We start from the raw sequence: 22,840 nt of genomic DNA, 5'->3' as shown, positions 1-22,840 counted from the left end.
AAAAAAAGGCTCTGAATCCGTGTATCAATCGTTCATTCGTTTTTCATTATGTAACAAAAACATGAAAAACGAAAAAAACACTCATTATTTGATATTTGTTTTTCAAATTCAAGCTCTTTTGCTTCAGTACTGAAAACGAAAAATGGAAAACGAACACCTTTATTCGTTTTCTCCATTACCGAATTGCCAAAGTACGTGACCCGGAAGTGTACTCTCATCCGACGCTAACGGCTATGCTAACGGCAGTTCGGCATGATAAGACTGTGCATCCAAAACGTGTCCTTTTCGCTTTAGCTGGTGTTGGGCACAGAACCTCCTCACAGACATTTCGGAGGATTTAGAGACCCCTACGTGTTGCAGAGCTAAAGATATCTCGGAATGTGTAACGCTTCACTTCCGGATTTTGGAAACAAATATCAAATTATGAGTGTTCTTTTTTGTTTTTGTTACATAATGAAAAACGAACGAACGAATGATACACAGATTGCTCTGGCCTCTTCCTATTCTCAAGTATATTTGCATGAAATCAGGATGATACTAAAATATATTTTCCCAACCATATTGCAAGATCCCTGTTACGGGCCAACCTTTAATTTAATAAATTCCCATTTATTCCTATAAATTCCCGTTGACAAGGAAAGTAAAAACCTATAGCTGATTTACATTGATTTGATCTAAATCACAACACCGGCTGATGCTGGCAACATCTTTGTCAGAATGTAAATTTTCTCTCATCAACTAAGATGTGTTTTAAAGACAAGAAAATGTGTTAATGTACACATTTATGTATGTGATAAGGGATGAAATGTGAAACTGGGTCATAGATGCTCGTCCTAACTGCTTTTTTTTTTAATATGTCGTTCACATAATATCACATTTATGAAGCTACCAATTTTAGGCTGAAGTTTGCCCGCTTTTCTCGTACCTCTGCGACATTGTCCCCCATGCTCCGTGCTTATTGGTCAGGATGTTAAGGATCTTTTGTTTGAGCTGGTTCGCTGTCACATGATCTCGATGCTTGGCAGCGCTGATGAGGTGATCGCACATTTTCTCCTCCTCCCTCCGATCCGCAGCATACTGAGCACAGTTAGACTGGAGAGGGGAGGGAGGGAAAGATTTGAAAAAAAGTAACATAAAACTCTGATAAGAGCGTGTATCACAGTTCATCTATTTCTAGCTGTGTAGAAATAGAAACAAAAACACACAGAAGAGATAAGGCACTAACAGGGCAGTGAAGCTTGTTTTTCAATGTTATAAGGAAGCAAAATAGCTATAAACTCACACAAAAACAGAAGACTTGCAGAAAACTTAAAAAAATATGCAAATATCTTCATGCAGTTATAACACACACAAACATTTCAATCAATTTTGAGGCTGTTTAAAGGACAGTTTTAAAAAATTGCAAATATCAGCAAAACTAATTGAAAATATTCATGAAAATCAGCCAAAATCTGAAAGAATAAAAATCAAATAACCTATAGACTAATATTTACTGTTTGTACCTCAAATTCAGCATGCTTGTGTACATCCTCAGCCCTCTGCCTGTTCAGGATGAACTCAGCTTCGTTGGCCACACGCACAATGTGATCCTTCATGGCGTGGCACAGCAGTCTGGGAAAAGAGTGGGAAACACGAGGAAGTCCACATGGGTGAGGACGTGTTTGTCCTTTAATTCATGCTCTTTCCAACATGTTTAATAAAGAAACGCTAATAATTAGGGTTTTAATAAACAGACACAAAGACATAAAACGAAGCAGCACAGCCAGTTGTAAAGTTAATTGCAGTCTAATGATTTGACTCCCTGCTGCACACAAACGGCTCTGTGCAGTTATCCTAGCAGGACTCTGTTACACACATTGAATTCTAAGCACTAATAACAGCTTTGGTGTTATTACTGCTTAATGTGTATGTGTATGTGTATGTGTGTGTATGTGTATGTGTATGTGTGTGTGTGTGTTTGATGTTGAATGATCATTCCTGGGTGTGATGGATTGATTACCTTCCCTCATTGATGAGCTCAATAAAGGCCAGTCCAGCATTCTTCTGAATGGAGTTTTGCCACTCCTGCCAAAAAAAGGTATGAGAGGATAATTTTGCAACTGGAAGAATTATTTTTATTTTTTTTTTAAATAAAATTGAAGCTGCTGGAGACAAATTTCTTTTGATCAGATACATCCAGAGTGTAGGCTTCATAGATCAATAAATTAAAGATAATTTGTTACAATAAAAAGATGTAAAATGTTGAAATTGGCACTTGATAGTTTGTTTTGTATACACTCTCTTATTGATATTGTCAAAAAAGTTTTACGCATTGCATTATGGGATGTGGAGTCCCATAAACGAATGCATTAAAGTGTTTTTACTATATTCTTCCCAACACATGACAGATGTCGCAAGATGGGATGTTTATTTTGAAGTTTACGCAGAATGATCAGAGCACGGCCCACAATGCAATGCGTAAAACTTTTTCTGACAATGTCAGTAAAATAATGTTTTACAGTGGAGATCAAAACAAACTTTTGAGGGACAATTTCAACCTTTTTTCAAGCAAATAATCTTTGCGTTATCAATCTATGTTGTCTACACTGTGGATTTATCTGATAAATATAGAAATATGTTCAAATAAGCAGAACAATGTAAAAAGATGGCCGCCTGCTGAAAGATAGAGCATAATAGAGAGGAGCTCGTTCTATATGTGCTGCTGAAAGCCTTCAAATAACAGTGCACCATTAGCTCCAGCAGCTCTCAGGGCTGTGAAGGACACATGGGACCGTCTCCTGTTACATCCTCCCATCAACAGGATCGATTTCCAGGATAGGGTTCGCTCTCCCGGGCCTCTAATGGCAGACGAGACCGAAGCCAGTTGTAATACTATACATGCTGACGAGAAGCCAACCAGAAAAGTGGAGGAGAGGAAAGGGAGTGTCAGGAGATTGAGGGTGAAGTGGAGAGAGAAGAAAGTGAAGGCAATCCAGTATTTTACCCAGAAAAATGGAGACGGAAAGACGGAATATGGAGCAGGAAAAGAAGAAAGGAAAGTAGGGAAGAGCGATGACAAGCAAGAACGGAGTACAACTGATTTCTTTTTCTTGGGCTGGACAGTGAGAAGAGTCAACATTTCCGGGGTTACATGAAGAAGAAATGAGTCAACCACGTCGCAAATGGAAAGATCTCTAACAGTAAGTGTCAGTTTTTGTTAAAAACATGTATTCATCCTGTTTTCAAACGTTCATTAAATGTCCTGTCCTGTACATCTGCAATCCACTTATTACTCAAGTCCAGCCTGCCTTAAAGGACAGATCAATAAGTTGTTCGCTTCATGTGTGAATTGGAAGTTCAAAAGCTCTGAGTTTTAGTTTGATTTGTGACGTGAGTTTGAGTTTTGAAAATGTGTAGAGGAGTGGTTCCCAAACTTTTTTTGGCTCGTGACCCCATTTCGATATCACAAATTTCTGGTGACCCCAGAAATAGTTTTTTATCATTTTTTTTTCATACAGTGCTAAAGATACAAAGAAGCCAGGATTAGTGACAAATTGCACCAGCTCAGATATTTTTATACTGCCTTTTATTTAAACTAGATTTATATTTGAGAAAGTGAAAGTATAGAATTATACAGTTGTTGAAAATTGTGTGTTGAATTAAGAAAATAATTTAATAATGATAAAATTTTTTATATAGCACTAATTACAACAATAGCCATCTTATATATAAGAATTTAATATATAAATTAATATAATTTATAGATTTAATACAAAGAATTTAATAGTTGAATTTTTATATATGTATATTTTCAGTCAGTAATTATTTTTTAATCAATTATTAGACATTTCAGGTCACCCCATTTAAATTCCAGGCAGCCCCACATGGGGTCATGACCCCAAGGTTGAAAAAACTGGTGTAAAGAAAAAAGGGAGCAGAGCAAAGCGAGAGAATGGGAGGGGTCACCAACCTGAGAACACAGTAGCATCACAAGCTCCACCACAGACGTGCTGGACTTCATACACACCAGACCTGCACCACAAAGAACCACAGCAAAGTCAGAAGCCTCACTTTTCACACTCTTACACACACACACACATAATAAGCTGTGTAATTTAAAAAAGATTTGCAATCCCCAACAGACCCCCAAACCCCTGCGTAACACAAGGTTCCCCAATAACTTTAGCCCGGGGGCCACATTTTGTCAAAGTTATCAAGTCAAGGGCCAAATTGTCTGTTTTCCTAATTTTTAAGTATTATTATGTACAGATGTGGTTTCCACCATTATTGGTGGTATTATTTTTATTGTTAATACTGTAGTTGTTGTAACGGCTTGTGTAATACTCAAAGTATATGCTGAGTGACACAAGACAGAAAATGCACTCAAAAAAAAAAAAAAAAAAAACATCCAACATTAGCATTTTAATTATTTAAAGGCACAGAAGAACTGTCTGATCAATAACACAGATCGAGCGCATTGTGTCTTATGGGGGAAAGTGCTCAAATGATCACACTTTTGACTTAAAGTCCTCATGACATGATAAAACAAGTCAATTTTAAGAGAAAATAGAGAACCCAACGATCATTTTGATATATGACATGTATGGTCAAATATTTGTAGTATAAGAGACGACTGCAGTTACTGTACATGACGAACACAATCAATCGATCTCCCTTTTATTCCATGTAATGACAGTTTGTGAAGTCGTGTCAGGGTCGTTGCAGGGCCAGATATGTGGCTCCAGCGGGCCCGAATCTGGCCCGGGGGCCGCTAGTTGGGGTTGAATGGCGTAGCACAACATTAGAATTCTCTCAGATAAATGATTTAGTTACCCAAGCAGTGCAGTAACTTTAATAACGATCATGCGACAGAAAAGACAAAAACAAACAGCAGAGAAACAGAAGAGGAGAAGGAGGAGGAGGAGAAATAGGCAGAGATCAACACTGAGACAGTGGATCACATGACAGGAAGCAGGTGGGCGGAGCAGGAACGTGATACATTTGGTGCCTTTGAAGACAAAACTGTATTTAAATAAGCTGATCTATTAAAATATGTCTAAAATAGTGCAAAAAATAGTGACATCATACCTGCTCGACGAATGAGTGAAGCAGCCAGCTCAAAGACACACAAGTTGTGTTCGAAATGGCATACTAACATACAATATTATTATGTAGTGTGTTCACATTAAATAGTATGGAAAGATTGAGTATGCGAGAAATACCCCAATGTATACTATACCCTATTTTAAGTATGCACGGTGGGCACTCTAGTCATACATGCAATGATGCATTCCTGGGACCGGTTTCAAGCTAAAAATCAAACATTCCCTTTTTAACGCTTTTGTAAATAGGGCTCTTGTTTTGAAGTTAACCGGAAGTTTTGTCAGTAGAACAATGGAGAGTCTCCGAAAATCTCAGAAATGTTGGCATGAAATGTGTTTCTGCGAGTTTTATGGATCAAATGAGCACATGTTGATATTTTACTTAGTGACTTTCTCGCTTAAAACTTTCAAAGGTTTACGAATCACCAGAGATATTTAGCCTCAGTGTGCTTAAGGTTTTTGTCGTTGTAGGTTCAAAATGCATCTTGGGAAACTTGGAAGTATACTTCAGTGGGAACGGTCATCCTACTCCACTAGGGCTGGGATAAACGATAATTTTATCCAGCGATTATTTTTCAGATGCATCGATTAATCTAACGATTCATTTTTCCAGTTTGATTCGATTATCTACCCATTAATTGACTAAAAGTAATTTATACATGTTGATTTACAAATCTAAAATAAAAAAATGAAAAAACATGAATTCCTTAACGTTGCAATATATGTTTATTGCTCTTCAACTCAACATTCTGAAATAAAGTTCAAGTAAGAATATAAAAGTACAAAATAATGCATTAAGAGTCAGAGGTAGCATTCAATAAAAAATAAAATACCTAAAGAAACTCAGAGGAGCAACTCGCGTTAGTTATTCTCTGGCGCCGCCATCTTTGTTTTGGTCGAACGACGTCATCGATTACGTCGATGCGTTGACCCGGCCGTATAATCCTCCTAATCATACTTATAGTATATAGTAGACAGTGTATACTATACTATACTATATTGAGTTTGTAGTGCGTAGTACAGAGTATGCCATTTCGAACACAGCCACACTCATTGTCTCTCTCTTTCTCACACACGCACACACACACACACACACACTGGTGACGTCTTCTCTCAGACTGTGTCAGACGTGCGGTGAGGGACACTGAATGGAGACTCCACAGATAGACGCCAGTTATAGAAAAAGGAGCCGTGTACAGCACCTGTACCTTCTATGAGCAGTTCCTGCCCATGGCTACCCAGCAGCGTCCTGGACAGGAAGGGAGCAAAGTCCACAAAGATCTCCCTCAGCAGGGGGGCCACCTTCTCCAGAGCACGCTCCAGCTTGGTGGTGATGCTGTGGTACACAAAAAGCACAATAAGAATGTTAAACAAATGTTGGACGAGAATAAGAGTGACTATAAAAAAACAAAATAAACACATTGATGTAAAGATGTGGGTTGAAGGGAATGAGGGGAAAACTAAGGAGTAGCACAGAGAGGCTAAAAGACATGCGTTAAAGAAAGCGATAATAGTGGTAAGAGATCAATGAGGAATATGAGATAGCAGCACAGAATAATAAATAACAGGAGTAATGACGATTCAAAGTCAAATCCCTATGTATGTCTGGGTTAATATTGTTTAGGAAATGTAGTGTTTTTGGTAGCCATGAGCATTGTGAAGGTGTGCACATGCAAAGGTGGAAATGAATGGTAATCTAATTATAAACGCAAAAATATAAATGAGAACAATGCAAAAATACATTATTGAAAGAAATATTTAAAAAGAATTTTAGATAGGGAGGTATATGGTTTGTTGTTTTAGATTTTAAGAATTCTTAGTCTTTAATTCCCGTCAATAAAACATTTTATAGCAACAAAGGTTTAAATGTTTAGGTTTTTTAAACTGCTTTTTTCTTAGGGTGGTGATATTATACATATGAATATGGACACAACTTCCTGTGTGGGGTAGTAGGATTAACACATGGTTCATCAGTAATAATGGCAGTTAAATTAAAATTATTGGTTTCCTGATACAACTGTCAGCACAAATCATACATATGTGTATTACTAATTTTGTAACTTGGAATGTTAGAAAAGGCTTAATCAAGTGATATTATACTCAAATTAGCTAGCAACATCAGGTATGAGAAAAAGTGACCAATTAATTTTTAACCAATGAATTACATTGATCTTAACTTTAAACAAAAGAATATTCTGCAAATGAAATACATAAAAAATATGAGAAGACAGTTGAAAATAAAAGTAAAGGTAAGAAAATTAAAAGTAATAATTTAGCAATTACAATTGTGTTCTTTTTAATTGAAGTTAATCCTAATGTAAAGTTAAAGCAAATGCAATCCGTCCATTATCAGAGGCTCTTGTTATGAAAGGCTAAATGTGTCACCTGTGTATGAGAGATTAGACTGTCTATTAGTAATCATTGGACAATATTTTTTTGTTTTGTTTTATTCATCATTAAGTGTATTTGTTGGCTATCTATTACTTTTGACATTGTATGCCTACATATGTATTTGTTACTTACACAGGAAGTTGCATCTATAATCAGGAAGTGGTATCAGAATAATATAAACACACATATAAACCATATCATTGTTGTCTATGTTTAGTCAAAGCCCAAACCTATACAATTATACAGTATACATATACATATATATATATATATATATATATATATATATATATATATATAGGCTGTTTCCCTAAAAACGAAATCATGCAAAAACTTTTGTTCTGTCTTTATTGGGCTTCCGGGAACATTAAGTTGTGGCGTAGCAGAGTGGTGTGTGGTGGAGGGGGTTGGGGGGTGGGGGGGTCAGAGGGAGGCGCATGGGGACAGGTTGAGTTTCTTCTTGCCTAAAACACTGTCCTGCATCTCGGGGGGCAGCCTGGAAGCCTGCCAGGGAGCTAAAAGACTTGAGCTCAGGGGGCGTCTGACCGCTGCGTAGCGCACACTGCGCCACCTCACAATAGGCACTGCAACACAAACCACACATACACACATAAAGAAACACACATACAGACTGGTACACTGATTAAGGAACACACACTCACACACACACACACACACACACACACACACACACACAAACACACACGTACGTGCCCAGCCTTTCACATGGAAAGAACAGTTATCCGCTCACATTCTTAAAGAGAAAATACAATTAAAGTTACAGCACAAATAACTCCAATAATTAAAGGATTTACTCAGAATTTTTATGCTTCCATCAGACTACATGCCTCAGACTGCACACTTTCTGATATATTTGTTAGCAAAATGTACACAGCTAAGGACAGAAATAAAACACAAACATATGTTAATGACATTTTCACATTTTGTACACACTTTACATGAATCCCACTCATTTCTAAAATTTCTTAGGATAGAATTAAATGCGACACTGTCCTAAATTCATCTCAGATTGTGACTCTCTTTCTCTTTTTGTTTTTTGATTTTATCTAATACATTAAAACACAGACAACCCTTTTAATGTGACTTCAAATAAATCCTGAATCTCACTCTAAGCTTTAATTGGTTAGGCTTCCAAAAAAATGTCTTTGGTTTCTTAATATTATCATTAAGTGTCTAACTCAGTGGAAGAAGAAAGGCAAGCAAGTTTCCAAGCATGGAAGATTTATTACTGGGATAAGCTCTGTGCCCCATGATTCTGAGCTGGATCTGTGTGTGTGTGTAGACAGTCTAGCTTTGTTTATAGAAAATTCTCTGAAATAATTAGCATGGCAAATCAAATTTTGGGGACTTTTATATTTTATTAATTTATGATCTGGAAAAGCTGCAACATAAACAGTAATTTTGAATTAGTGGTTGGATAATTTTGAGCATTAAAGTGTATTGTGTTACTCATCAAATGTGATACACTAGCTTAAAGGTATCCTCCACTGTTTTTACAAATGTGGCCTAACATTTTTGAATTGTACTTATTAGAAGATCTATGCCTGACAAAACACATTATTTTGCACCATATTTATTTTATTAACTTGGGAATAAAAATGGGAATACTTTAGCATTTTAGAGCATCTTGAAATCACGTGACTGAAGACATAATTTGCCTGTAAACATCCCATTGTGTTCTATTGGAGTGAAACGTTCAGCCTGTTTTTTAGATCATTTAGCAGCTTTTTTGGTCAAAATGCCAATTTGCGCTGCTTTTGGTTGCTCTAAATAATCAGGAAAAGGTAAAGATGTTGATGTAACCCTCTTTTGTTTACGGAAAGAGGATACAAACAGTTGTGACCCAAAAAATTATCTATGACCGCAGGGGGCGACGGTTCCAACTCTGTGGTTTGGTAGTAGACAATGAAGCAGAGAAGAAGAGCTCTCCGAAGGGGCCTTAACTCCCCCTTAAACAGTGCGCAACTGACGCTTTGGTGGCTGAAGTTAGCGAGTAATCACGGACTGTAGAAGACACACAAGTCCTTTAGGGTAGGAGTCCTTCAACAGTCTGTGAATTAATCGTTAATAAAAAACAAATATGGTGGAAAATACTGCATTTTGTTAGGCATAGATCTTCTAATGAGGACATTTCAAAGGTTTTAGGCCACATTTGTAAAAACACTGGAGGATCCCTTAAAAGAACGTTCGATGCTAGCTTATCCTAGCTAAATGAAACCCTGTATTGTCACAATGTCTATAAATGAACTGTTTTGTTGTAGGGGATCATTTCAGTAGGATGAAGAGATGGAAATGAGGTGGAAAAAAGACAAATCAACACATAAATCAAAGTATTTAAAATAGGGGAAAAAAAAGAGCGAAAGGAGCCAGAAATGATTTCCACGCCTTTTCGATGCTTCTGACCTCATGCTCTCCATTGTGTCTTCAGGCATCGGTGCCACCGTCTGCACAGCCGGCAGGTTCTTACTGGTCGCACCGTTGACGAATGACGATGAGGAGGAAGAGGATGAGGAGGCAGAGTCTGTTGCCCCTGAACAGGACAGAGAGACAGTTCAGAGAGTGATGACACATTAGAGAAGCATTAGAGAGAGAGAAACAGACGATTGGGGTTAACGCGACACACGGTAATAACAGAAAATGCATTAGTGTTGCTGATCAGATTCAATTTGGACAGGATTGAACTGGACATGCTGCTGTGTGTCCTCTGCTAATGGCCCCTGTTTGTGAAAATAGCTTTCCAATCAATATACAGAATCCTATCCCGAGGCATGAATCCCCTGCTTGTCAATGGTGCAGGTATGATACAGTACAATATGTCTGAGAGGCAGACAACCCCTGCATACAAAGCAGCTACAATGATTGTGGTAGAAAAACCTCCAAACGTGGATGTCAGTTCTAGAACAACTATATTTCTATTTCTGCCTACTAGCATCATATCATCATGCTAAGTACATTAAATCATGCAGCTTTTGTAGAATCCATTGCATTGTTCATATTTTTCCATTAATTTTGTCAACACATATAAATGCCTAGATTCAGTCATCTCTCACCCGTGGTGTTAATCATGCTTTTTGGGGTTGCCGTTGCAGCGGCGAAGATGTTGGGTGTGCTGCCAGCAGTGGATGCTCCACTGGTGGTGGGCGTGCCCACAGTGTTGACTGACAGGCTGCCGGGAGGAGGCTTCTTAACAGGTACGACAACGCTCCTGCAGGGAATGGAAAACACAAAGCCTTAGCCATCAGACACTAAACTCCACGTTCAGCACTTCATTGTGATGTTTGCTAACCAGAGTGGATTGAATATTAAGGTTGGTTTACAAATCAATTTTCAATTATTAACGATTATTGATTAGATTTTGATATTGACCTCCCTTTCAATGGCGCTGAATTATTTTACTTCTTTTCACCTCACTACTTTGTAGTATATTAGAAATATCCAAATTAGGATCACATGCATGGTTTGTATGAAAAGTTAAAAAGAGGAAAATAATAGATATTTAAAAATTTCAACAGTAACTTAACGCCAGAACTGCTGAAAACAAATGTATTTGGGTATGAAATAGTGCTGTTCATTGATCCTGGTCAAAGTATTTCAATTTGGCATATTTTTTTGTAGAATGTAAGAATGTCTGCACTCTATGGGTAAAAACCCTGCTATTACGATTGATTTTTGCTATTGGCTGAGAACAAGATTCTGTGACGTAATTGGACCATCGTGTTGGCCCCGCCCCTTCTGTAAAAAAAGCACCTGTGGACTCTACAGTCTGTGGTGAGTTGGTTGGATTGAGATAATTGTGAATAGAAAGGTATAGTAAGTATTAAGTAGCTAGTTAGCTTAGCATAGATTGTTTTTTAGAGCTTTTATGGTCTCGACTGGGCGTGTCTTAACTGCTCCAGGAGCCCCGCCCACAATCAAGGTTTTTTTTTTTTTTTTATTTCCTCCTAGTGGCAGGTCAGGTAAAACCAGGGGGTTTAGTTACTCTTTAAGGATCGATTCGTAACAATCAATAATAAAATTACAATTAATCGATTTTTTTTGGTTATTGTACACTGTAACCTCCACAAATATCATTTTTCATTTCACATACAAGCAGCACTGCTTTAATTCCAGGATTGATTTTTAAAAAAAAGTGTTATTAAATTGTCCATGTAAAAATAAATACATAAATAAATTGAAATATTTTAAAAACAATTAAACAAGCGTGATACAGTTGTGATCATTACAGAAAATAAGCAGAGTCAAATCAGACTTGCAGTATTTACTGTGCTATCTGTCATGACAAAAATATGAACTGTTACGCACAAAGCTGCACAACTAATTTATAACATATTTTTTGTATTAATATGTAAAAAACTGCAACGCATCTGTGAATATTTAAACAAGCATCATCAGTACTATAATAATGGATACACCAAAGAAACTAACAGCAAAAGATTTTTACATTTGCACTGAAAATGTTGCTCATTAGTGAATATAAAGTAATTTGTACGAGCTGATGGATTAGAGATCTCAGAGCAGCGTGACCAGAGTAGATAGGCCTGAATCATGGGGAGGACATGTTGTGGATGGATACGGGGCCTCCTATGATCTATTATACACGTCCTGGGAATCAATAACTTTGCTCTCAAGGACTGCAGCAGAGGAGGGTTGGGGAGACAAAGTGTTGCAGAGGAGATATTTAAGTGGCAATGTTTAGAGAAAAAAGTCTACGTGGAAGTAGCACAAAGAGGAAGCAAAGAGTGCAAAGCTTAATAGTTGTTGTTTTTATGTCTATTCACGTTGAGTAGCTTCAGCACTCAGCAGTTTGTTCAAGAGCAATTTGTTTAAAGTGGGGAGAAGAAAATAATCTGTTGTGTCATGAAATAATAAATACTGAATAACGCAGAGCAAGTAGATATATGAACTAATAACTGGAATGATTTACTATTAATTGTCCATTTTGATCGATTTAATTGAATAAAATACATTAATATGATGCAGAAAAGTTAAGCACAATACGTAAACAACATACATTTCTAGATGGGGGCTTTACAGCATATTAACAGATAATAAACTACTGATGTCTTTCTAGAATTAGCAGCAAATATGGATTCAGGAATGTGACAGACTGCACTGTGCATCTGACTTCATCTGTTTCATTACCTTTTATAGGTCAACCCGAGATTGCGCCTCACCTGTCAAATGAATGAAACTGCATGGGCAGCATGGGGTGGGTCTTCAGGGCTGGGTCTGGGTGATAAGGCGTCGGCCCGGACTCTTGTCCTAAATCCCCGCCGTCGAGGGGCGCCGCCACCAAACTCTTCAGGATCTCCTGTATTTCAGGATGAAAGACAAACATTGTCGGCTATGAATTGAGACATGAGCTGCTGGAGGTACGAGCAACAATTCAGAATATACCATAGTTTGCATGACAGCTTAATTAATCAGGAGTAGGACATGAAAAGCCATTGTTTCTTCCTACTCCTTTTCGGACAAAACACTGTATATTGTGTATATATATATATATTTTTTTTACATATTATACAAAAAAAAGATGTATTTATTTTTTTAGTTACTAAAACTAATGCATATCAAATGTGAGTAAAAGAGCCATTATTGAGTGATTTAGATCCTTTTTTAGATCCAGCTAAACAAATCAGCCAGGTCTAATTTACTGATGCCACTTTACTGCTAAAATGTCTACTGGTTCATGCAAAGAACTCAAGGTTTTACCGTAAAATATTGGTGTAGGGCAGTGTTTCACAAACCTTTTCTGTTCCGACCACGCTTTGAAGAATGCAAAATGTTCAGGCCCCTCTATTACAACAAAATGGGTCATGTATGAATACAACCTTTATTGAAAAAGCTAAGAAATTGTGGCTATTGTTCTTCAAAATGCATAAAAAATACCATAAAACGTGCAAGCACATATTTTGGAACAGGTATAATTGAGTTCCCCCCCCTTCTTTTATTAATATAAAAATTTAAAATATGAAAAATAATAAACTTCTTTGAGGGCAAAGTAATTTTTCCCCATCTTTTTTGTAATTTAAAAATAAAAAAATATGAAAAATAAAGTTCTTTGAGGGCAAAGAGACAAATATTTGTCTATTTTTCATGTTAAATATTCAGCTGATTATAAATAAACATCCACCGTTTTGCAAGATTTTGTCAGATTAATATGCTTTTGTTAATTAAAAACCATAAACGCACACAGTGCAAACTGTACTGCTTTATTGACCAATGTTTTACTAATATCTAATATAAATAATGCAGTGAAGCCTGAATGACAAACCTTGACATTGATGCCTTTGTTTGTTTGGCTGATGCTGGAGATAGAGGAAGGTGGGGCTTGGCTGGAGTTGGAGGCAGAGCTTCCTGGGTTGTGTGGAGAATCCAGAAGGCTCTCCTGAGATCTCCTCACATCAGACAGACTGCAGAGCAGATCCGTCCCTCCCCCGCCTCCTCCCATATCTCTGTCTCGGTCTCTGTCTGTCTCTCTTCCCACCAGGCCTAGTCCCAGACCCAGACCCATCTCCGAGCCGTTCAGGGATCCGGCCACGTGGCCTTCCTCGCCGATGCCTGAGTCTGTGTGCGGCAGGCCTGCCCTGGGAGAATCATCCACTGGGGTGGGAGTCTGTTTGTCACGATCAGAGAAAGCTGAGGATGGATGTTCTGGAAGAAGAAAGAGAAAACGTGCAGTGTGAAAAAAGAGAGAGAAAAGCAGAAAAATGTCATAAATTTCAACAATCGTAACAATCTATGATGTGTTAATCACCCCTGTTTACACTTTTTTTCCTTTGTAACTTATTGTTTTCCTTGTTTTAATGATGCATTGGTCTCGTCTCATTTCCGTGCCTTTACACATTATTTATAACACCTACTAGAAAACCAATCCATATTTTCATATCATGGAACAAAAACATACCAGTACTGGTGGGGGAGTTAATCTCGTGACGAATACTTCTCCCTGATAAGCTGGTGGACCTGCCAATCTCCCGCTGAGGCTCCAAAATATCCCGATACTTTGATACCATTAGAACTGAGATAAAGTAAACCACAGCCAGTGCCAGAAACTGCGCCTGTTTACTGTCATCCTGCAAAAACAACACAAGTATAAAGGATTATTTTTAGTAAAACTCTGCTATATTTATTTAATATTTATAACAAAATAACTCACCACGTCTCTGAAAACCACAGCTCGGAGGCGATTGATGTCAACATCCTGCAGAAGTCGGTCTGGATCCTGCTAACGGCAGACAGAGAATTAAACATTAACTGTAACGCATTTGGATCTTTCTCTGTCAGACTTTGAGCAATAGCAGGATGTGTGTTTGATCCGTGTGTGTACCTTGCTGGCAGTGGAGGCACTGTGGAGGCTGTCCTGTGACTTGCTGCTGGTTAAAGAAGACTTAAGAGAGCTCCGATCTCTCTGTCTCTGCCTGCACTCCAGGCAGTTCCTCACTGCTACACAGCACACTAAAGAAAATACACACACAAAGACAGAAATGTAAGAAGGCTGCAGTATAAACCAAAGATAAAAACTGAGGCCCATGATTACAATTTCATTTCAAATAATGCGAAGAAATAATTCCTACTGAAGTGTAGGCTTTATGACCAAAAAACAACAACAAATAAGCTTAAATACAATGTAGAATTTAATTCAGAGGTTCATAATCTTTGTCGGGTTGTGACCCCATTTTTATATCATACATTTCTGGCGATTGCAGAGACATTTATTCTCTAGAATTAGTTTTTCATCCTGTTCGTCATACTGTGTTACAAATTCAGAGTAGCCAGAATTAGAGCACAAAGTGACAAGCATTTTATTCAAACTAGGTTTATATTCGAGAAAGTGAACGTATAGAATAGAGTTGTTTGAGATTGTGTGCGGTGAATTAATTTGAGAAAGAATAATAATTGAGAAGTTTTAAAAAATATAATTCTAATAAGTATTTTTATTTTTATCAATTGCTAGACATTTCAAGCGATCCCATTTTAATTCCAGACGAGCCCAAATGGGGTCACTAACCCAAAGTTGAAATACACTGATTTAATTATTGTATTTATTCCTTTGTTAATCTTCTGTGCCTGGACCTAACATCAGTCTGTCACATGTTTAACAACTAAAGACAAATACATTTACTCCTACAGGGCGTTTTGTAAACTTAACCTATTTACACATTTCTGGGCTGTGGGATGAAGTCGGAGTGCCAGTAAAAACATTACTTTAACATTCCTAATTGAGCAGGAGTCCGCAATGATCTGGTCTTCTTATGGACCACTTATCATTCCTACATCTGCTGGTATGGGTGCATGAGAAGATGTTATGAAACACTGTTGGTACCGTAATTACCTGAAACCAAGTATATTTGAAGTTTTCCTTATTTTCTACTTATTTATTACTGCTTTACATTATGACAGGGAGGCAATGGTTACGACGAAGTAGATTGTCACACAAAAACCGAATTGAGGGCGCTTTCAAGAACAAAAAAAGATCAAAAAGGTCACTTAGAGCTGCATTTCTTGCATTGAAGATTGAATTTAATGAAGAATCCCGAGTATTTCTCCTGAAATATTTGTTAACTAATGTGAATAGCTACCGAGGCGGAGGCACTGTCTCATCAGCCCTCCTGAAGACATGTTCTTCTCCGCTTCGATCTCGCTGAAGTTGAGTGAGCTGGCAAACACCAGCACGTCTACCATGGCCATGAGGCGGGAGAGGAAGGTGACTGCAGTCTCTGAGGACATGCCCTGTGTCGCCTCAATGTTCTCCAACTCCGTCTGAGAAAGGGAGGACACAAAGACAAATGTTCAGCACTTAATAAGTCAAATAAAAGTGACACGAGCACATAGGGATTGAAGCCCTGTGCTGTCATATAGAAACCCCTTTTATTGCATCAGGTCATGAAAAAAATAAAATAAAGCAGGCACCATGAAAGTGATGACTAGTTATACAGTTTATCACAAAATGCAACCTGTAGTTTCATGCTGGTCAGGTAAAAAAATCTACGAAATCTGGCAACACAGGGTGCTCGACACAACACAGAAAAGTAAAAACCTGATGACGCACAAGTAATGGTAACAGTGCAGTAGTGACAGTGGCAGTGTGACTGATCAGCAGCAAATCTAATAATGTGGACAGTCCAAAAATACAAACAGTCACCTCAGATTTTAAACCACACTTATTGCATAGCTTGCATTCTTAATGCAGAAAAATAACTTCAAAGTGGTTAAACCGAGAGAGCGCCTGCCTCAGTGAACAGGAAGTGCAGAGCTACGGCAGTCGACCGAGTGCAAGCAACTGGGGCTTCATGGGAACCAGTGAACATACACATTTGAAGGGAAACGGGACACACAAAGTGAAGACGGAAAGGGTTGGGTTGGTGCTCTTAGTTCCTCTGGTGATGATGAGAGTCTAAAGCACATTACGCACCTCTCCCCCTGCGCCTCCTCCCCCAGGAACAGGGGTCACCTCCACTCCCTTTGAACCCCTCAGGGGTCCGGCTCCTCCTGTCTTCTTTTTGTTGATACAAATGGGACAGGCTTAGCAGATAGAACCCCGAGGACTTTTTTTTTTTTACTAAACTCTCATGCTTCTTCTTTTCACAACTATAATGCTTTTTTTCCCCCTCCCATATATATTCTCCTCACACCAGGTTCTTTTCATTTTCAACGTGACATTTTAGCTATTCATCAATAGCTATTTTTGATTAGCAGCAAAAGGAGCACAACCAAAACAAACACAATGGATGTCGAACAGGCAGGGGGTTAGTGGAGTAGATTATTAGAATAAAAGAAGAAGAAGAAAGCACAACTTACAGTGTTGGCACTACTCTTAGAACTCTGTACATGCAGCAGAGACAAAAACAAGACAGAAAAGACAAGAAAGTACAAAAATACACGTAACACAGAGAGGGAAAGAAAGATTAAGATGTAAAGAAATTAAGAAAATTAAAAGTTTAATAAAACATCAACGTAAACTGACTTTGAATTGGAAATGTTAGAAAAAAACGATACACTATCAAGGAAGTTTTAGTTTGAAAGTGAGGCATTGATGAGGAAAATTCAACAAAAATGCTTACTAAAGCTAAAAAAAAGTTAGCACGATATTAAAATTACACACACACAGCAAAACCATCTATCCATATAAAACTGATTAGTCCTTTATTACAGTGATAATAAAAAAAAAAACTGCCGCAGAAAAATCAATACATTTGATTTGCATTTTAAGCCCCAATGAGCTGCAGTTCTGCCTTCAACCACAGGGAGGTGCAGTGGAGCCACTTACAGAAGGGGAGGTGGCAGCCGACAGCAGAGGCAGAATGCCTCCACAGGCGATGATGATGTTGTCCACCATCTGAGAAATGAGGTGAATGGTGTTGTGGACGAAGATGATGTTCTCGTTACTATTCACAAAGTCCATCACCGACTTGGTGGAGTGACTGAAGGAATGAGAGTTAGAAGAACACACAATTAATCATGTTAAACATTGCATGAAATATGGTATAAAAATAGGGTATAAAACAAAACAGATGGAAAAAGAAGTAGTTATCCCATTAAAGTGTTAGTTGAATAATGTTTTCTTCTTCTGTGTTAGCATTCAAGCTCAAAACACAAACGTCATCAAATCAGTGACCTCATCTCTCTACCTGATTTAATGAGGGTTACACAACAAGAAACAGTCTGACCTTCTCCACACATGCACGTCCGTCTCCAGGGCGAACAGCAGGTCAGTGAGGAGCCTCTGGTGCATCGGAGACCACTTGAATTCTGGAATGCGAAACATGGTCGTCCGCGGGCCGGGGCTGAACTGGCGCCGCTGCTCCTCCGTCATCGGCATGCCCCTGAAGCCCAGGTCAACGCGCAGGTCCCGCTCCAGTTGGGCTGCAGTGCGGCCGTGGAGGGCCTGGAACGACAAGGTGACCATGAGCTCAGGAGGCTTTTAATGGTTTCTGCTACTGGGCTAGAAAGCTAGGAAACATATTTGTTCTTACAAAGCGTTAAGTTTAAACATACTTTTACATAAAAACTGACTATTCCAAAGATATTTGTGTTTTCAAGAAAAAAATAGCTTGCATAACTTTGCTATAATCAACTTTACTTTTTATATTTTTCTGCCAGCTGTGCGAACAGCTAACTCGTGCAGCAATGCACAGTTCACTCTAAGGGAGTAAGAAAATATCAATTTGGCGATATATAGCAATATTTCACAGCGCAATTATTGTATCGATCAAAAAAAATGTCCAAATCCATTTTTCTAATTGGGTTTTCTCACAAAAAAAAACATTTAATTGCGCTAACATCTGTATAGCACGTGAACTCCCGGTCACTAGGTGTCAGTGAACCACATCAGACCTTATTAAACTAACTTACTCCTCAATAGATTTTAACTTGGAAGTTAATTGCACTTTATTTTCATAAAACATATTGGGTACTTTTATAGATGTATGTGGTTACTTTTTTGAAAACAGTTTAATAAACATTGTTTTTTATAATGGTACTTGAATTACAGTTAGTTGCCATTTACTTGTTCTCGCAAGTAAAAAAAATTATGAATTGTTTTTTAAACCATTTTGTACTTATGTTCCAATTAATGATATTGCGTAATATTGCGACGTATATCATATTATTTAGTAACAAGATATGTCGTATTGTGACATGCAAATCGTGAATCGTCAGATTCATAGCAATGCACAGCACACAGGTCAGCAGTATAACACATGTACTACATACAAAAAATAACTTAAGTTACACAATATTGGGCAAACAAGCCAGAGTATTGCAAGGTAATGGAGAACATGCAAACCCCACAGTGTGAACCCAGGGTCAGCCTAATCTCCTAATGTGTTTAAAATCAATATGTAGCCATGTTGGAAAAAATAACGACTGTTAGTATCTACTGAACAACACAGAAACCGAATGATTCATAGAGGAATTAAATAATTCATATTAGAGTGCAGACATAACCTTAGGGATGTTTGAAAGGTTTTGTACGACTCTAAAAAATACACTATGTTTTCAAAACTTTGATAAAATATCACAGAAATGACCTTTGAACTGGAAAATAAGCACAATCTTTCACTATTACGTGTTATTAATTCCAGTAAGTTAATTTTTCCTTCTTTTTTGAAATAATATGTTAAAGTTTCATTTAGTCAAACAACTTTTTTCAGGAAATTTGCTTTGAAATAAGTAAATTTCAAAGTAAATTGTCTGAATAAATGAACCCTTAACATATCATTACACGCCAACAAAAATGAATGGTTCAAGTACGACTAAAGGGAACCTACACTGATGTGAAAACAGGAAGGAAAACGCTCTGCACACCTGTGTGGTTGTGGTCGTTTGGATCTTCTTTGCGTCCTTGTCTTTTCCATCGTCTGACCTCTCCGTGTCCGAGGTGGTGCTTGCTGTGTCTCCTGTCTTCAGCCCCGGGACCTCTCCTTCAGTCCTGGGTGCTCCCTCTCCCTCGGGGAAATCGGGTCTAGAAGCAGCCTGGCTCTGAGCTTGGCTCTCAGCTTGAGCAATGGAGCTAATGTCAGCTAAAGGACTCTGGATCTTAAAGAGTCCGTCATCTGGAAGTTCCCCGGACGTGTGGCTCTGGTTCTGTGTTAAATCGGAGCTACAGCTGGTCATGTGAGCCAGTAGGCTGAGGTCATCACTCGCACTAGTTGTAGTGTGAGCTGGGATTGGTCCAGATGGAGTGGACTGGTCCGGGCTGGGCAGTACAAGAGGATCTGTGGCTGCCAGAGCTGGGAGAAGCTTCTCATCAACCTGAGGGAGATAAAATGGGTTAAAAGTGACCAAAGGTGAAAAAGTTGGTGAAACTATAAAAACCACAGAAATTCGTTAAAAGTTGCAAATTACAGTGGCCAAAAACCAAGAAAAAGTGGTAAAAAGGGTTCAAAGTGTGATTATTGGCTTAAAGGTGGCAGAAATGGGGGAGGGCGTGTTGGGGTAATGTAATTTAACAAGTAGGAACAAGTAGTTTAAACTGGCAAATGATGGGTATAACAAATCATGAATGTTGTTAAGTTGGCAAAAAAAAAAGCAGCGTTTAAAAGTGACAATAATGGCTCAATAAATGCAACATTAGGTAGGAAAAGTGGTGGAAAGGGTTTATAAGTGCACAAAATGTCTTGAAAGTGAAAATGCATTTAAATTTGATGGAGAAGTGGTAGAAATGGGAGAAAATTAATTTAAAGAAGTAGAAAATATGGCAAGAAAAAGTGACGTAAGCAGGTTAAATATGGCAAGTTTGGTGTAGTTGCAGAAAGAGGGTAAAAATAAGCAAAAATGGGAGCAAATTGAATCTGAATATTATTATATTATTAACAATATATATTATATACATATTACTATAATATTATTTTTTTAATATTGCCTACATTCCTGAACTCAAGTTCCTGTGAAAATTTGCCAGAGATTTTATGGCCCTTCGCAACCCTACTGAGATATCCATAAAGAAATTATTTGGTAATTTTCCACTTTCCCGTGGGCCAATTTGGAAGTTTTCAAGGGCCAGATTTGGCATCCAGCCCTTTAGTTTGACACTGTGGACTAAAAGGTGAAATTCGATCTCTGGGTGTTAAGTGACAAAGATCCTTGTGCGATATCTCACCTTGCTGAACAAAAATCCATTATTGCTTGGGACACTGTCTTTCTCATCTGCCAGTGTGATGAGTGGCCCCAAGTTCCCGTCATCCTCCAGCCTGACCCCTGAGAGCCCCAGGCCTGGTGTGTCATCTTTAGGTGCCAGATTCCCATTCAGTTTCTGAACCACAGAACAATAAGCACTGTCTAGGAGAGAGTCCACCTCCACCAGAGGTCCATTCTCCATCCCCCCACCCCCTCCTCCGCCCCCACCCATGACCTCTGGGGACAGGTCCAAGTCGTCCAGCTTCACTTCAGTGGCCTCAACCTTCTCTGCTTTAATGTCTACCAACAGGTCGTGGACCTCCACTCTCACCCCAGGCCCAGCGTTCTGCTCCCCAGGAGTCAGAGCTTCTCCGTTCGGTCGCTTCACGGCGCCGTCTGCGAGGAGATTATGGGAGTCTCCGCCGGCTCCTTCGCTATACTCGGCCTCGCTCTCGGGCGTCTGCGTCTGAGAGTTGTCATCAATCTCCAGGTTTCCGTTTACGACGGGTGCCGGTGTGGCAGAAAGGCCAGAGATGGTGGACACGGATCCTTTCTTTCCTTTCTTCATGTTTTCTTCCTCCTGTCGCTGATATTCTTCGTACATCTTCGCCAAATACTCCTTATGGGCCTCGTAAGTCACCTGTGACAGATGATGGAGTTCAAGATCATGTATTGCAAAAACAAGAGGGATAAAACTGCGATGGGTAACATTCCAGAACTACAGGACTATTATTTGCAATTTTATTATTTATATCTAATATTTTACAAGCTACACTACAAAACTCACTCACACGTGCTGTCCATTACAGGAGAAAAAGCTGAAAGTAGCACATATTGTGCTGCTGTTTGTTAATAAATGTGCCTGTGTGGCAGCAAATTTAATCTAGAATTGTCTTTCTGGTAAGACTTTGAGTTATTTCTTCTCATTAAAAGGGAGTTTTTTCTCCCTACTGCAGCTGATACATGTTTATGTGGAATTTTTGTGCACTATTGTTGTAATTGGCATAAAGTTGAATTTAATTAAAATGTTTATTTATTCATTTATTATTTATGTATTTGTAATACTATTATTATTATTTGACTTATTATTATTATTTATTTGTTTATTTTATACTGTAATGTGGACACTTTAATCCTTATCTAGATAATAGTATTTTACTATGTACCTTTTCTTATTTCCTTCTTTCTTTCTTTCATTCATGTTTATTCTTTTCATTTGTAATATTTCTCAAGCCTCTGTGACATAAATAATTTCCCCCTGGGATAAATAAAGTATTTCTGATTCTGATTTCCCTGAATTTCAAAATGTGATTAGAAAATAAAGTTAGTAAATCATGGGGGGACAATTGGAAAAAAATTCACATTTCTGAAGTAGTATTTCACTGCAGAACTCCGCACTCGTCTTCAATGTGTATCAAACGATATCTATTTTTATTCAGGCTGCGTAAAGTACAGTACATAGAAATATGAACTGTTTTCTCACATTGTGAACGCAAACCTGTTCGTGCAACATGTGTCTCGTGCTTACCTTTGAGTGTGCGATCGACAACGTGTCGACCCAGACCCTCCACCCGCCCCATTCGTACTTGATGGCGTGGTAAAGAAGGATCCTGAATATGTTGTACACCATCTCGGTTATTTTTTGCTCCTCTGGGTTCTTGGGGTTGATGTATCCAAGAGAAAACATCCAGTCCTGCCACACCGAGCACTGCAGCAAGCAGCTGGGA

General features: G+C 38.4%; 1 protein-coding gene and 1 long non-coding RNA gene across 10 annotated transcripts in view; one reads left to right on the top strand and one right to left on the bottom strand.

Annotated features, from left to right (window-relative positions):
* Positions 1 to 22,840, bottom strand: part of nbeaa (neurobeachin a) — a 105,222-nt gene that overhangs the window by 15,433 nt on the left and 66,949 nt on the right. For 2 of the 8 annotated variants that reach the window (XM_028467642.1, XM_028467646.1), the window contains exons 21-41: positions 22,642 to 22,834; positions 21,097 to 21,753; positions 19,803 to 20,249; positions 18,164 to 18,381; positions 17,764 to 17,917; positions 17,295 to 17,318; positions 16,909 to 16,992; positions 16,076 to 16,256; positions 14,824 to 14,951; positions 14,653 to 14,721; positions 14,401 to 14,569; positions 13,768 to 14,147; positions 12,668 to 12,804; positions 10,544 to 10,698; positions 9,897 to 10,023; positions 7,937 to 8,056; positions 6,284 to 6,417; positions 3,950 to 4,011; positions 2,000 to 2,064; positions 1,503 to 1,611; positions 926 to 1,092 (exon numbers count right to left, since the gene is read on the bottom strand). In XM_028467642.1, the coding sequence (XP_028323443.1) occupies positions 926 to 1,092; positions 1,503 to 1,611; positions 2,000 to 2,064; positions 3,950 to 4,011; positions 6,284 to 6,417; positions 7,937 to 8,056; positions 9,897 to 10,023; positions 10,544 to 10,698; positions 12,668 to 12,804; positions 13,768 to 14,147; positions 14,401 to 14,569; positions 14,653 to 14,721; positions 14,824 to 14,951; positions 16,076 to 16,256; positions 16,909 to 16,992; positions 17,295 to 17,318; positions 17,764 to 17,917; positions 18,164 to 18,381; positions 19,803 to 20,249; positions 21,097 to 21,753; positions 22,642 to 22,834 (3,780 nt within the window). The remainder of the gene's footprint in view (positions 1 to 925; positions 1,093 to 1,502; positions 1,612 to 1,999; positions 2,065 to 3,949; positions 4,012 to 6,283; positions 6,418 to 7,936; positions 8,057 to 9,896; positions 10,024 to 10,543; positions 10,699 to 12,667; positions 12,805 to 13,767; positions 14,148 to 14,400; positions 14,570 to 14,652; positions 14,722 to 14,823; positions 14,952 to 16,075; positions 16,257 to 16,908; positions 16,993 to 17,294; positions 17,319 to 17,763; positions 17,918 to 18,163; positions 18,382 to 19,802; positions 20,250 to 21,096; positions 21,754 to 22,641; positions 22,835 to 22,840) is intronic. The other 6 variants (XM_028467644.1, XM_028467647.1, XM_028467643.1 and 3 more) reach the window with 5 other exon arrangements.
* Positions 2,744 to 14,726, top strand: LOC114476252 (uncharacterized). Of its 2 annotated transcripts, none has more exons than XR_003675551.1 (4): positions 2,744 to 3,179; positions 9,922 to 10,684; positions 12,645 to 12,865; positions 13,984 to 14,726. It is a non-coding gene; the product is annotated as an uncharacterized LOC114476252 (long non-coding RNA). The 2 variants fall into 2 exon arrangements; XR_003675552.1 differs by having other exon boundaries at positions 13,812 to 14,726.

Source organism: Gouania willdenowi, chromosome 14, assembly GCF_900634775.1.
Source record: "Gouania willdenowi chromosome 14, fGouWil2.1, whole genome shotgun sequence".
In the NCBI taxonomy this organism is placed as follows: domain Eukaryota; kingdom Metazoa; phylum Chordata; class Actinopteri; order Blenniiformes; family Gobiesocidae; genus Gouania; species Gouania willdenowi.
Note: the sequence above shows the minus strand (reverse complement) of the source record. Positions and strands in the feature narration are given on the sequence as shown.